At 35.0% G+C, this 16,047-nt stretch overlaps 1 protein-coding gene across 3 annotated transcripts in view; it reads right to left on the bottom strand.

Moving 5' to 3' along the window:
* HCFC2 (host cell factor C2) overlaps positions 1–16,047 on the bottom strand; it is a 41,899-nt gene continuing 25,852 nt past the window's right edge. Inside the window, exons 10-15 of one of the 3 annotated variants that reach the window (XM_054444181.2) lie at positions 12,934–13,111; positions 10,972–11,175; positions 10,112–10,185; positions 8,063–8,200; positions 4,365–4,550; positions 1–3,563 (exon numbers count right to left, since the gene is read on the bottom strand). In XM_054444181.2, coding sequence (XP_054300156.1) covers positions 3,249–3,563; positions 4,365–4,550; positions 8,063–8,200; positions 10,112–10,185; positions 10,972–11,175; positions 12,934–13,111 — 1,095 coding nt within the window. In that variant the 3' untranslated portion in view covers positions 1–3,248. Of the gene's footprint in view, positions 3,564–4,364; positions 4,551–8,062; positions 8,201–8,852; positions 8,934–10,111; positions 10,186–10,971; positions 11,176–12,933; positions 13,112–16,047 lie in introns of those variants that run through there. The other 2 variants (XM_054444183.2, XR_008492949.2) reach the window with 2 other exon arrangements.

Genomic DNA, 16,047 nt, shown 5'->3' with positions numbered 1-16,047 from the left:
TTGTTTATAGTAGAAAAGGTGCTTTATTTTACATATCATTGGTACACGATACATGAAACTGCCTAAAATCAGTCTTGAAAAACACAACAGTCAGTCAGTTACACCTTAAAGGGTCAAAGACCAAGTCTATTTTGCAAGCTACTTCATTTATGATCAAATGACTACAATAATTTTAAATACTAATAATCTCTTCATATCCAATGTTACAAATGATTTTTGTTACAAGGGCTGTAATTTTTTAAAATAAAAATATCTTTAGCTATAGACTTTATTTCTAATCAGAATGAATCTTTGCTAGTCTACAAGTCTTTGAAATAATAGATCAACAATTTCACCTTCCTATAGATAATTGTATTTATATAATTGGGTAATGAGGCAGGAGTCCTTCATACATGCAATCAGATTATTTCAATTTTTTTAAAAATGCAGATAAAATTGAGTTTATATATACCCTATGTCTAATTAAGTTGCCAAAGAAGTTTATTAAACTAAAATGAAGCCAATATGATATTTTAGAAAACATAATTCTGAGAGCATGCAACATCAAAAATATTTTTACTACTTATGAGAGCCAGAGTTGCAGAACACAGAAGAGGACTGGCACAAAGGCTTGTTACATTTGAATTGCTTACCCGACTGGGAAGAGTAAAGAAAGTCATTTAACTCAGTGCAAATCCTATGAAAAATATCTGCATGATACAGCCTATTGCTACACAAAGGGATCTTCACTTAGAAAATGTGCAAATCATAAGAAGCTAAATGCACTTCTCTTGCTATTTACTCCAATTCATTCTATTCATCAGCACACAGCTCTAAGATCTCTTATTAACTACTAATATCAAAGCCACAGAGATTTCTTAATGGCATTTTTTAGTCACCAATCCCTTATCACAGAGATAAATATGACTGGTGCTTAATGTACAAATGCCAAAAAAAAAAAAAAATAGAATCTGGGCTAAGTCTCAAGGCAAAAACATTGATGATTTTAACAAATCCCTCAGTATAGAAAGACTTCTCTTCCCTCTAAAAAGTAAGTCATATGTTAGAACCACAGGTTCAGAATCACCTCCTGATCCAGAAGAGTGGAGGCTTAATTGAATCAAATACTAAACAGGTATAAATGTGCACACTCAAACAAATATTCTATCCTTTGCTTAAAATCAACTTATTCCTTGTCATTAGGAGAAGGGCTTCAAGATGCACGTTGTTAATTAATGCAGAGAAGAAAGGGTTAAAAGCCAAACTTTTTCTATTAAAGCAATAGATCTTTAAAATAACTGGGCTCGAAACATACACTTTTAGTATAACTTTCCATTCATATTCTTTTTATAATTAAGTATACACATATACACAACAAACTCTAATATTTAATATGTGCAAAATTGCTTACCATGTATTTTAACTTTGGTTAAGTATTTGTTTAGCCTATATCAGATACATTACAGAAGCTAGACAAATGATTACAAACATAATAATGAGGTAAGTTAAAATTCTACTAGTGCAAAAAGCAAGCATATGCCAAAAGCAAAGCATATGAATTAAACAAATGCAGAATGAAGCTCTCACCAAGGGCATTGCTGGGATAACAAACCAGAGAAGCTCCTTGTAAACATTGTAAAGTACACATTTAAAGAGTAAAGATTCATACAGCCACAAAAAAGGTATTCTAACAACACCATAGTAGTGCATTTATTTTATCTTTAGAGTTTGGAAACCACTCATTATGTGTCTAACAATTTGCATATTTTCTTCAAGAGAAACTTAATTAGTGAGACACATTAATTACAAATACTGTAGTATAAAAATCCCAGTTCTTTACAAAAATTATATATTAAAATATTCTATACACTTTAAATTAGTAACTGGAACACACATATATATCAATTCTGCACAATTAAATCCATCTTTGCTGGGGGGTATCATACATGAAATTTGAGGACATAGCTACTCAGTCAACCTAAACTGGCATAAGGTTATGTGGTATAAAAAAAGATAGACCTGTGCCCCTGCAGTTATTGAAGCTCTTAGTTTGAAATATCTTTTCTGCAATTATTGCTCTGTATATTAATTCCAGATTTAAATAGGCAGTGGAACCATGAAATTCCTAAAAGGTTTAAAACAAGTTACCTGTAGCAGAGTGTTTATAATGCCTATCTGTATCTTTAAGGTTGTAATGGAACCTGAGTTAGCTGTCTAATGCTTATATTTTCATAGTAAAAAAGTTTATACAATTTCAAGGTAAAAACAATGCAAAAATAAAACATTTAGAGCATTTACAAAAATCTTACAAATGTTTAAAACACTATTTTAAAACCTGTGTCCTGTTAAGGTGCTTGTTTCTTTCTCCAATAGGAGGACATATACTTTAATTTTAAATTCAATTATGAAGATTTTAATTTTAGTAAAAGCAAAATTAGAGCCATTAAGACAGATGAAAATGTTCAGGGACATAACTTCACTTCTACTAAAAACACAAAACCTTAGTGCTGAAAGGGACCTAAAAGATAAACTGTTTTAACTCCCTCATCTGTTATGAGGAAAATGAGGGCCAGATAAGTTAAGTGCTTTGGCCAAAAATATATTCAAATATATTGGCCTGGTAAGAATCAAGAAAACTCATTGTTCTTGTATTTTACCAAGATTCTTGGAAAATAATAAAAGTTCAAAAGCAGTTTCTAAACTTGCCTCTTTTTTAATTTCTTAAGCTCTGTGCTAACTGTAAACAAAGAAAGGAATCAAATAACTACTAGAATTATTATAGTATCACACATATTATCCAATAGAAGACAGTTGTTAGAGGAACACTGCTCATATAGTATAAAGATAGAGGGAGTACTCAAAGGTAGGACATTTACAATGTAGAGAACATTTACTATATAAGACAGCATAGTATACAACAGCCAGTTACTAGAATCATCTCAATAACTCTAGGATGACTGGGTTACATAGCCCTTATAAAAGATATTGGGGTAATAAAGCTTTCTAGCTTTTATCTTAATTTCACTGTTTTTCTTTATAAAAGAGCTATATCTGTAAGGAAGAACTCATATACTAATTTTCAGAGAGTCTTTGCTTCTTTTCTTTTATTTGGATCTATAATTCAGCAAATACATTTTAAGAACAATTTACAAACTCAAGTTCATAACTGCTGGAAATACAGCCAGAGAATACTCTTTTAAATGACAAATCTTCATAACCAGTTACTAATAAATAATCATCATCACAATAGCTTCAGTAAAAAAACCAATTCAATTTAAAGGTGCTTTCTTATTGTTACCTTGAAGCCACCGAACTTGTGTAGCTGGTCCATATCCCTTTTCATTCTTTGCTGATATCCTGAACACAATGGCAGGCCTGGATGTATAATCAATATGTGCATTTGCAAGTTGCCCAGCAGTTACTATACATGATGTCTTAAGACCACAATAAATCCTCATGAACACAAGTTGACTTGGATTATCTTGTATCTGTGCTGTGCGGATAGCCAAGTAGGCTGAATATTCCAAAATATTTCCAGAAGGTGAAGTTGGAGGTTCCCAGGAAAGGTGGATACCTTCAACATTCTTGAAGAGGGGGGAAAAAAACCAGGTTAAAGGTTCTTATGTTTCCTCTGTTATCACTTATTATGTTGAGTCTATCTTTAGAATACAAAATGCTCATTTTTACTAAAATAATTGCATTAGATGTTACATCTTTTATTGTTGATTTTTAAAACCTACCTCATTTGGATCTACAATGTTTAATTTCATGCTTGCTTTTCAAAAACACAGCTAAGTTTAAATGTCTGCCTGTAATATCCCAAAACAGGGATGTTTATTGCCTAAACAATCTCTAGGGAGGGACAGGACATTAGGATAAAATATAATCCAGTTTCGAGTGCTCTATTAAAATTCTCCAGCCAAATGTTTTTGTTCCATAATAACAAGAACAAATTTAGAAGCATACCAGATTTCCCTGCCTTTCTGTGATTTGGATGCTGTAATTTTGCTTGAAATCACATGGACACATAGAGGGAGACAACACACACTTGGGCCCTATCAGAGAGTGGAGGGTGGGAGGAGGGAGAGGATCAGGAAAAATAACTAATGGGTACTAGGCTTAATACCTGGGTGATGAAATAATGTGCACAACAAACCCCCATGACACTCATTTACCTTTGTAACAAACTTTCACATGTACCCCTGAACTTAAAAGCTAAAAAAAAGAATGATTAGCTAGAATTATTTTTTAAACTTTAAATCCATCCTTTTAGGTATCTCTCATTTCATTAGATGGTAACAAGAATTTCTAAACTGACAGTTTACTTCACATATGAAATTTCAAATAATTTAAAATCACCAACAAGTCTTGACCCAATGTCTCACCTTTGAAATTCTGACTGCAGAAGGAGCTCCAGGAAAACCAGGAATACAAGTTTTAAATTCACTGATTTTGCTGAAAGGACCTATCCCACAACCATTGATTGCAGCAACCCTGAATCTGTATCCTGTGCCTGGAACAAGATCTTGTTTCTTAAGCAAGCTGTAGTCAGGTACATCTGCATTTCCTACCTAAAATGTAGTATATGCAAAAGTCAAAGAAAAGGTACAACTAATATATTAAAATTTTAAAAATTATTCAATTTTTATTAAACAAAAAAACTTTTAAAGAATAAATTATGTTTTAAGGTTCTGGTTCACATTTATCTCCCTCTCTCTCACATGGAATGAACCCTCCAATAGATAAGCAACTAAGTCCATAAATCTGTGCTCCTTATCCAGAGGGGAGCACTCTTTACAGTTGAGAATCACTGATTATACACAGAAATGTAAGAGCATTCTGCATGTGAACAATGTGAAGGCAGAAAAAAGCTGACAACCACCATAAACAAAGTATCAACTATCCCACCATCATGTAAACTTATCTTGAAACAGAAATCTCAGAAGATATACCTGTCAAATAATAGTCTGCCCAGGAACAATACCCTTTAGAGACAGGCAAGCTTGATAGAAAAGGAGTGACTAGCATGTAGTATAGAGCATTTTTTTTTTTTTTTTTTGAGACGGAGTCTCACTCTGTCTCCCAGGCTGGAGTGCAGTGGCACAATCTTGGCTCACTGCAACCCCTGCTTCCTGGGTTCAAGCGATTCTCCTGCCTCAGCCTCCCGAGTAGCTGAGATTACCGATGCCTGCCACCACACCCAGCTAATTTTTGTATTTTTTAGTAGAGACGGGGTTTCGCCATGCTGGCCAGGCTGGTCTCGAACTCCTGACCAAATGTGATCCACCCGCATCGGCCTCCCAAAGTGCTGGGATTACAGGCCTGAGCCACCACGCTCGGCCTATAGAGCATTTTTTTAAAATTAAAATTCAGCAGACACCAAATAAATGTTAAATAATTAGATTATATATATACTCTAGGTAGGAAGATAATAACATTTACAACTTTGAAACAATTTTTACATATTCTCCCTAACTCTCCCAGTTAGACAGAGAGTGCCACTGTGTTCTCCTGCTTTAAGGGAGCCATGTCACCTCTACTTTACAGATGAGGAAACTGAGTCTAAGAGAGATTAAACAAGTTGACTTGCCAAGATCACACTGCTGAATGCTGGAACTAGTGATTTAAACCTAAGTTTACTAGCTCTAAATTTTAGGCTATTTTTTTCTTTTAAGAAAAGTCAGGTAGCTACTAGGCCCCTAGACACAGACACATCTTAATACGTGAAATCAAACTACAGTGAGAAATTTCACTGGGCATAATACTAATTGTTAACTAGAATTTCTATTTTTGTCAAGAATTAGAAAAATTCTATATGAAAAAGAGGGATACGAGGAGTAATAGTAGAGCAACTAAAATATATATAAATATATAGGATATAATCCTCATTTGTGCATATCTTCAGGAGATTCAAAATGAACATCTATTTCCTTGGCAATTCTCTCTCAGAAATTCTCCATTTAATAATTTTTTTTTTTTTTTTTTTTTTTGAGACAGCATCTCACTCTGTTATCCAGGCTGGAGTGCAGTGGCCTGAACATGGCTCACTGCAGCCTTGACCTCCTGGCTCAAGTGATCCTCCCACCTCAGCCTCCCAAGTAGGTGGGAGCAGAGGCACATACCTTGCCCAGAAAATTTCTTTATTTTTTGTAAGACAGGATCTTGCCATGTTGCCCAGGCTGGTCTCGAACTCCTGGGTTCAAGCTCCTCCCACCTTGGCCTTCCAAAGTACTAGGATTACAGGCACGAGTCACTGCACCTGGCCTTCATAAATTTTTCCAATGTGCTTTGGAGCTGTTATCTATTTAATAATTCTTAGAAGGTTAAATGTCTAATTTACATATATATAAAATATCTCATATATGTATTTGAGGTCCTCTTTAAGGGGTTTCAGAATCAAGAGAACATTAGATTGTATTTAATAGCATATCAGGGCTTTTAGATTTTTTTTAATTGTAAAATCAGGAATAAAAAAAATTTCTTTTTCAATAGAAAAAAAAAAGTTCGATTCTCTAGACACACCGGTTAACAAAATTAGAGATATTTAAAAAAACTCTTATCTGTGCTAGTCAGACTAGATTATTCAGCTCACTGGCTGGGTGTGGTGGCTCATGCCTGTAATCCCAGCACTTTGGGAAGCCGGGACGGAAGGATCACTTGAGCCCAGGAGTTTGAGACCAACCTGGGCAACATGGTGAAACCCAGTCTCTACAAAAATTAGCTGGTCATGGTGGCTTGTCCCTGTAGTCCCAGCTACTCAGGAAGCCAAGGTGTGAGGATAACTTAAGCCCAGGAGGTTGAGGCTGCAGTGAGCTCAGATTGCACCACTGTACTCCAGCTTGGGTGACAGAGCAAGACCCTGTCTCAAACAAACAAACAAACAAAAAACTCTCCATCTCAGTGATTGTATAAGTTGTTTTTTTTTTTTTTTTTTTTTTGAATTTAGAGATAAGTATTGCTATGTTGCCCAGTTTGGAATGTAGTGGCTCTTCACAGGTGCTATCATACTGCACTGCAGCCTCAAACTCCTGGGCTCAAGCAATCCTCCTGACTCAGCCTCCTGAGTAGCTGGGACTGCAGGCATGCTCCACCACACCTGGTTCAAAGATTTTTTAAATGACATGCTTGTGATGTAGTCGATACAAAGGGCCTTAACAAAGAATACAATGTAACTTGGTGATATGATCTGGATCTGTTTTCCCACCAAATCTCATGTAGAATTGTAATCCCTAGTGTTGGAGGTAGGACCTGATGGGAGGTGATTGGATTGTAGGGGCAGAGTTCTCATGAATGGTTTAGCACCATCCCCCCTTAGTATTGTATAGTGAGTTCTCATGAGATCTGGTTGTTTAAAAGTGTGTGGCACCTCCCCACCCCACGCATTGCTCCTGTTCCTGCCATGTAAGACATGCCTGCTTTCCCTTCACCTTCTGCCATGATTGGAAGTTTTCTGAGGCCTCCCCAGAAGCTGAGCAGATGCCAGCATCATGCTTCCTGTACAGCCTGTGGAACCTTGAGCCATCCAGTCTCAGGTATTTCTTTTTTTTTTTTTTTTTTCTTTTTAGATGGAGTCTTATACTGTCACCCAGGCTGGAGTGCAGTGGCACCATCTCGGCTCACTGCAAGCTCCACCTCCCGGGTTCATGCCATTCTCCTGCCTTAGCCTCCTGAGTAGCTGGGACTACAGATGCTCGCCACCACATCCGGCTAAGTTTCTGTACTTTTAGTAGAGATGGGGTTTCACTGTGTTAGCCAGGATGGTCTTGATCTCCTGACCTCGTGATCCGCCTGCCTTGGCCTCCCAAAGTGCTGGGATTACAGGCGTGAGCCACTGCGCCCGGCCAGTCTCAGGTATTTCTTTACAGCAATGCGAGAACGGCCTAATACATTTGGTATACAGAATTCCCAATTATATAGATTGTGGATGGATCTCAATTTTACTCATTCAAGTGACCTGAATCAGGGTTCTAAAATAGAAATCTCATTCTTAATTATTTTTTTTCCTTTCCCTAAGTTATTGGTAGAGAAAAATCTCATCCTTGAGGCTTATAATTTACAATGTAGAAAATATATCAATAGCTACCTTTGAGATGCTTTGCTTCCCTTTTGGCAGCAAATAAAACTGGCTCACCAAAGCTGTATTATTTTTAAAAATTCCCACATCACACCATTGTCGTTCTCCCGCTTTCACTGTGGCCACTGGATTTGAAGGAGTCTCTTTCTAATTTCAGAGAAAAAAAAATTTATGAAGACTCTTATTGAATATATGAAAAATTTCAAGATTTAATAAGTCCATGCAGTGATCTACAAATAGGTATTTGGATAAACACCACAACATTAACAACTCATAAGTAAATAAAGTCTTAACAGATTAGGTCAACTGACAGTGAAACAGGGATGCCAATTCAAACACAGGAGTGACAGGCATTCTCCAAGTCAGTAGCTCTGTACTATCAACCTAGCTGGAGTTAGCATGCTTTCCAATCAGTGATATGTTAAAATGCCAGCTATTTTATAGAACACTGTCATTTCAGAGACTCTCTCAGAAAATGTAATTCCTTTAGCGTAACATTACAACTTGCTCCAAAAGGAGCAAATACAGAAAAATTCATTCCAAGCTGGCTCATTTCTAGATCCAAAAACAACTAGCAAAAATTCAGTGATCTTTGCACTTGAAATACCTGTGATTCTCCAAACCTAAAAGGAGAAAAAATGTTCAAAACTAAAATGCAATTTGAATATACTTTAGTATATACTAAAGAGGAGTAGATTAAACAGTTTTACATTTTTTATCCTGTTTTAAAACAAATAAACTTCCTCTACCTTAAGCTACTTTTAGTGGTAAGTGAATTATACTTATCCCTGGAACTAACCTTTTAAAGCCATCTTCTTATAAATGAGACACTGTTTCCAGAAGCTCAAAACAAATGTGCACTTCAGTTATTTATTTCTGTCTTAAATATATAACAGCAGAGGTACATGCTTATAATTCACATTTTTTTAATATTTAGGCTATCACACATGACAAAGTGAGCTAACTAGAAGAGTCTTTAAAGTTAAAAAAAAGTAATAGCTTTAAACTTGTTTTCATTTTTTAAAGTTGTAAAAACTCTCTTCAACAACTTTTATAAAACAACTGGCTCCAACTCAAATAACAAATACAATTCTGGCTGATGCATGGCAAAATAGACTCAAGAGAAAAAAAATTCATTTTAGTAATCCTTCCCTAAGAAGAGTCTAAAAACACTAGGACTTAACATTCTGGAAAGATGAAAGCTGATAAAGGTAAATATATGGTCATAACCCATAAAGTCATGATTGAAAGAAAACAAAAACTAAAGAGAATTCTTAAAGATTCTAAAAGTTAAATTTAGGTCATATGAAAACTCTTGCTCACAGAAATTAAGTTGAAATGATTAATAACAAAAAAAAAAAAACCCTCAAAAGTACGTATATGTATGTATTATCCTTGTATTTATCTAAGTAAGACAATCTTGGTATATTTGTAAGGCACTTTCCTGGCATTTTAACTTTGGTGCCATGCATACCAAATTTGGCCTATGTAAGACAACCAAATATCACAGATTATTGGGCTACCCTACATTTATGTCAATCCACTATTGCAATATTCTGTTGTGCTCCTATTAAGTAGCTAGCAATACAGCCATTCAAGTTTTATGTTCCATAACACACCCTATCTTTTAACCATTAATGTAATTTACACATATATACACATATATGTATGTATATATACATACACACATTTCTGATTATAAAAATAACACTGCATTATAGAAAAATATAAAAAGCATAAAGAAGAAAGTCAAAAGTATCTGTGGCCCCCCACCTGGATTTTAGAGTGGTTATGTGTGGGTACATGTGAGAGTATAAATGTATGAACTGCATGTATTTTTTAACAAAATTGGGAACACAACACATATTATTTTTTATCCAGCTGTTTCACTAAACATTATACTGTGAACATTTTCCTATTCAATCATTTATTTCTAAATTTATGTCAATTCATTACTGAGACCTGAGAATCTTTTTATGAAATTATTTAGAAGTTGCTCAGCATTTAAAAGTACATAATCATGTGTAAACATGCATCATCACCAGGTCATGTACTTACAGAAAACGGCGTTGCTGTAGCATGTGTCTCTACACGGCTGATCTTCGTTGCAGGCAGTGCATATGTTTCATCAACTAAAAATTAAACAATTTATCAGATAAGATTTACATAACATCAGATACATTAAAATGTAATTTTTAAATATATATTTAATGCCACCAACTGTAAAATTAAAAATGGCTAAGACAGCAAATTTTACGTGTATTTTATCACAATAAAAAATAGCCAGAGGGTACTGTACTATTATTTACAATAAGTAGTAATATTGACCCTTTAACTCAAAACAATTCATAAACTTCATTTTTCAAGGGTTTGATGACTAGCTAGAACTTCAGAGAATGTTCACTAAAGGTGCAATACAATTCCTATTTCAAAAGAATAAGAATTTATCAAATTAGAAATCAAGCAAGTTGGAAGAATTGTTAATACAGTCTAGAACCAATCTTGTCTAAAAAAAAGTTTGCTAAATTTATTCATGGTAGGAAAGACACATTCTGATTGTATTTCAATAGTGTGTGCTAATCTAAATATTTTATGCAGAGAATATTTTATAAAATAAATTTAACTGAAATGCTTTATCTGTTTACATTACATTCTGGAAAGATGAAAGCTGATAAAGGTAAATATATGGTCAAAATCCATAAAGTCATGATTGAAAGAAAACAAAAACTAAGGAGAATTCTTAAAGATTCTAAAAGTTAAATTTAGGTCAAATGAAAACTCTTGTTCACAGAAATTAAGTTGAAATGACTAATAACAAAATTCCAAGATGAAATGCAACTCCCATCTAAGACAAGTAAGTTTGATGAATTTATATACATAAATGGTTCAAAATACAGTATGTGAAACACATTTCAAACCTTCAGATTTGGTACTGAATGTTGTTAGTGAAGTTTCATCTTTAACAACTGCCCCATTTGTACTGGATGATTCAGTTTTAATGGTCTGCTGGGTTACCATAGTTTGTGTGCTGCAAACAGTACTGGATACAGAAGTTTCAGGAATTACTGTTCTTACATCCAGGCAACTACTTAGAACACCTACATTTGCTGAAGTGTGAGGACCTAAAATAAAAGGGAAAAGGTAATTATTAATATGATATCTGCAGATAATTGTTGTGTCTTATAGTTCTTGTCATATGATTCTTGATACTTTCAGTTTTAAAATCATACATGAGCACCACAAATGGTATTAGTATGAATTAACCATTAGGCATAAAATGTTTAGAAAAATAAAGTGCATTATATCCATAATGGATATCCAACTTTTTACCTTCATCGTTCATTCTAAACACTGAACCATTGTTCTTGATTTTCCACTAAATCATAGATCAAATGGCCCTGCCCTTCATTTCAGGAAAAAAATATTAGCGGTCATTAGGCATGAATTATCTCAATTTTCTGCCTTCTTTGGCTGCAAACTAGAATTGTACTAATAATTGAGCTTATCCTCCCTGTCTTCCATTGCAGAAGATTTGCTGACCTCTCTCCTAAAAAATCTGAATGTATCTTCCTGTATTCTTGGTCCCATTCCTTCCCCTATATGTTGGGACCCCCATCAATCATTCCTCTCTCTTCAGGGTTTTCAGATTCTTTGTCAGTAGGTTTCGGTCCTTGGCTCATAAACATCATCAAATCCCTGAAGCAAACAACACACCTCTTCGTTTACCCAACAATTCCCACCAATTACCCTCTCCCCTTACTAATTCCCTCTAGAACAGTTTATACTTCCTTGATCTCCCCAAAATTTGATTTCTAGCACACTACTCTAATAAAATAATTCTGGCAAACAGCAATGATTTCTAGGGGATATTTTTCAATTTTCATTTACTTGACTTTTCTGCACTGTAAACAATGCTGACCACATACTCCTTTTTGAAGCTATTTTTTTCCTATGACGTATATTTATTCATTCCACAACAGTGAAGTCTACCATGTGTGAGACATTGTATTTGTTTTTATAATGGTGAAATAAGGCAGGCATAGATCATGCCTCACAAACTTAAGCCTTCTTCTTGTCGCCCTTCACATATTTTTTTGTGCATTAAATACCACTCCCAAATCCATACATATGTCCTGGGCACTGTACCAGGTGCTAGGAATCTAGCAGTGAACAAGTCAACAAGATCCTTGCTCTTTTGGAGATTACATTTAAATACTCTTAATTTCTAAATTTATGTTTCTAGCCTAGTACTGCCTTCTAGACTCCAGGCCTAAGTATCCAACTGCCCATTAGAAATCTTTACCAGTATATTCCTGAAGTGTCTCAAAAACAGAGTTCAAAGCTGAACCTATCTTTTCCAAAATCTGTTCTTGCTCCTATATTTCCTGTTTTGGTAAAGAGTATCATTATCTATTCTCATGTCCAACTCAAAAAACTGGGAGTCATATTCAACTCATTTTTATTTCTCATATACAACCAGTTGTCAAGTCTAATAGATGAAACCTTCTAAAAGTCTCTTAAATGATGAATTCTCGCCTCTCCATTTCAGCCGCTGCTTTAGTCTCTATGCATCTCCTGGAGTCCTAAAAGAATCCCTAATAAATCTCCTAATCATTTTCTACTATAGTTCTTCCTGATGGAGAGGCTATTCTTTAAAAAAAAAAAATTGCCTCATTTAAATTCCATAGTTCATAACTAATCATTACTATTCAGGTAAAGTGCTTACTCAGTATTTTAACATCATTCTAACCAGGTTGAATATGGCAGTTTTTTGCTATTAGGAAAATGGATCAAAACTGTACAACATTTACTTTTTCAATGACTATTAAATTCCCCACCGATTTTATAAAAAGCTTTAGTTTAAAATGTCATCCATATACCTTCATTTTTCCTTAGCATATCCACCACATGACTATTATGATTAGAAGCATTTGATGCCAAAGATGGATATAAAATGGCATTAGAATCCATCAGTGCTTTAACGTCTGGTTTGTTTTTCATTGAAGTTTCTTTTGTGGCTGGCTGTTCAGTTTTTGTGCTGTTTATTGTATCACTGATCTACAAGAAATATAACAGATTACTGTAGTAAGCAATATTCAATGAAATAAAAACACATGTAAAAAACAAGCAAAATAAATTACAATTTAAATACTTTTTATCAAAATACAAAACACCTAAAAATTACATTATTAATTTCTACAGGATTATTCTTCAATTTTATAATAGTTTCTAAGAAAACAATTTCTTTTCACTTAATCTCCATGCTCAAAAGATCAGTTTTGAAGAGGAAAGGGAGAGTATATTTTGAGGAAAAAAATCTACATTTTAATAAGTGGTAGCTAGTATCACAAGCAAATACATATATAACACAGGAGAGAACAAAGCTACTGGGTCTGGTCAAATTTTCTTAAAGGGCAGACATGTATCCTAAAAATATGATAACTCCAAAAGTAAAATCTCAGCTATATGGAATCTTCAAGCAAATATCTATTTTATATGACTGAGTTTTCCATATAAAGATTTCATACATATACATATCATTATCCTATACCATGTAGTATTTTGGATAAGAATCTCCCTAATTAACAGTTTTCTTAACCTTCTTAAACACACTATAATAAACACATTCAAACTTTTTAAAAAAAATTATTACTACTATTATTATTTTTGAGATGGAGTTTTGCTCTTGTTGCCCAGGCTGGAGTACAATGGTGTGATCTCAGCTCACTGCAACCTCCACCTCCTGTGTTCAAGCAATTCTCCTGCCTCAGCCTCCCAAGTAGCTGGGATTACAGGCGCCCACCACCATGCCTGGCTAATTTTTTATATTTTTAGTAGAGACGGGGTTTCACCATGTTGGCCAGGCTGGTCTTGAACTCCTGACCTCAGGTGGTCCACCCACCTCAGCCTCCCAAAGTGCTGGGATTACAGGAGTGAGCCACAGCACCTGGCCTAAAAAAATTATTTTTATTTTTTATTTTTTTGAGACAGGATCTTGCTCTGTTGCCCAGGCTGGACTGCAGTGGCACAATCACAGTTCATGGCAGCCACTGCCTGCCAAGCAATCCTCCTGCCTCAGCCTCCCAAGCAGCTGGGGCTACAGGCACACACCAGCATGCCCAGCTAATTTTTCTATATTTTGTAGAGATGGGGTTTTGCCATGCTGTCAAGGCTGGTCTTGAACTCCTGAGCTGAAGGATTTACCACCTTGGCCTCCCAAAATGTTGGGATTACAGCTGTGAGCCACAGAACCCAGCCACCACATTTAAAATGTTTCGATAATTCAAGTCATCAATGTGAATATCAGTTATTATACCTATAGGTCTACCTAACCATAAAAGTGACCTGGCTTCATTCAAATACCCTAATATTGTTGTTCTTTCTAATTACTTGTTTTTTGTTACCGTTCTGTCTCTATTTTTATTGTCGGCTCATAATTTCTCATGGCTCTGAGGATACTTGTCTATAATATGCCCTGTGCTTGCCCTTAATTGGTGGTGCTACTGTTTATAAGTGATGATGATGATGATAGCCACAACTATGCCAGGCATTATGGCAGGCAGTGTACTATATATATCCATAAACTCTGTATCTTACTTAATCTTCACAAGAATCCTATCAGTAAGATAACTTGACCCTTTTTTTATAGATGAAGAAAATGATACTCACAGAACTGAAGTAATACACCTACAGTCAGGTAGCCAGTAAGTAACAGCTAGAATTCGAATTTGGTTTATTTCATTCCAAAATTCTTACATCTCGAATGTGCTTTTTGCTTAAAATCAGACACTCAGTCTAATGAGAATTTTATAAAATAAGTATAAATAAATCTTGAGAATTTTCATTAAACACGATAGATTAAACACATTTGCTCTTCAGGAGATTTCTCCAAAACCCAATTCAAATGACAAAAAAGGAATTTTTGAAAGTATGAAGCTATAACCTTTTAAGAAAAAAGAGAATGGCAGAAGAGAGAATAATAGATAAGATATAAAACAGAAAAGCTGGAGCTAAGAGCCTTCTCCTAAGTGGAAAGTCACTAAGATGTGGCCCGTTTGTGCCCCAGGGCCCAGGGCAGTCAGTGGTGGCAGAGGTACAGAGTACAAGGAAATGCTGGAGGCTTGTCACACAGAAGCCTGTTTAAGAAGGGCTGTAGCCCTAGTTCTGCTCTCCCAGCATACCAAGCCAGAGAAATTCCTCTCCTCCATTCTAGCTGAAGATGGGAAATAGGTAGAAAGGTTGAAATGTGAGTCTCTAGACTACGCTACGGTATTGCTCAAGTGATACAAGTATGAGGATGATACAAGTATGGGGAGTGGCACCCATACTGAAAATAGGAATTAAATGAAAGTCTAAATGCTGAACAAAAAGATACCTTCCCTCCAATCCCCTTACTAAGCTCCCAGAATTCTGACAGCCAGGCTCATAATCCCTAAGCAAGAGGTTGGAGAATTCTTAGGGGAAACCAATTGGTCTAAGAAAAAAGACCCACTGATACTGACATTTGTTGGTCCCCGCCCACTTACTCTTGTTAAGGTTTACTAAGCAACAAGCCACACCCACATGCATAGGCCTTCCAGGCTTTTTTAAAGCCTCACTTTAAACAAAAAGGGACAGCCAAGCATCACCAGACAGTTGATGACAACCTCTAATGTGGAAGTCCAAGGTTAAAACACATTAAAAAATAAAAAGGAGCTTGAAAAAAAGAAATATAACGAAGAGCAGACTAAAACTCCAAAATTTTTTGAAGTATAATTCTTCAAGAGAGAAGGAAAGATATTGTATTTATGAAACAAGAATAGGGTGCTATAACAGAAATAAAGAATAAAATGAGGCTTTTAGAAATTAAAAATGTGGTTGGATATATTTAAAATGTAAAAATTGGAATACACAGAGAAAATAGAAGATAAAAAGCAAAATTAGAGGACTAGTTTATTAAAAAAAAATGAAAAGAAATTGAGGGAAGAAATCATCAGTAATGAAGGTCATGAGTT

Source organism: Pongo pygmaeus, chromosome 10 (genome assembly GCF_028885625.2).
Source record: "Pongo pygmaeus isolate AG05252 chromosome 10, NHGRI_mPonPyg2-v2.0_pri, whole genome shotgun sequence".
In the NCBI taxonomy this organism is placed as follows: domain Eukaryota; kingdom Metazoa; phylum Chordata; class Mammalia; order Primates; family Hominidae; genus Pongo; species Pongo pygmaeus.
Note: the sequence above shows the minus strand (reverse complement) of the source record. Positions and strands in the feature narration are given on the sequence as shown.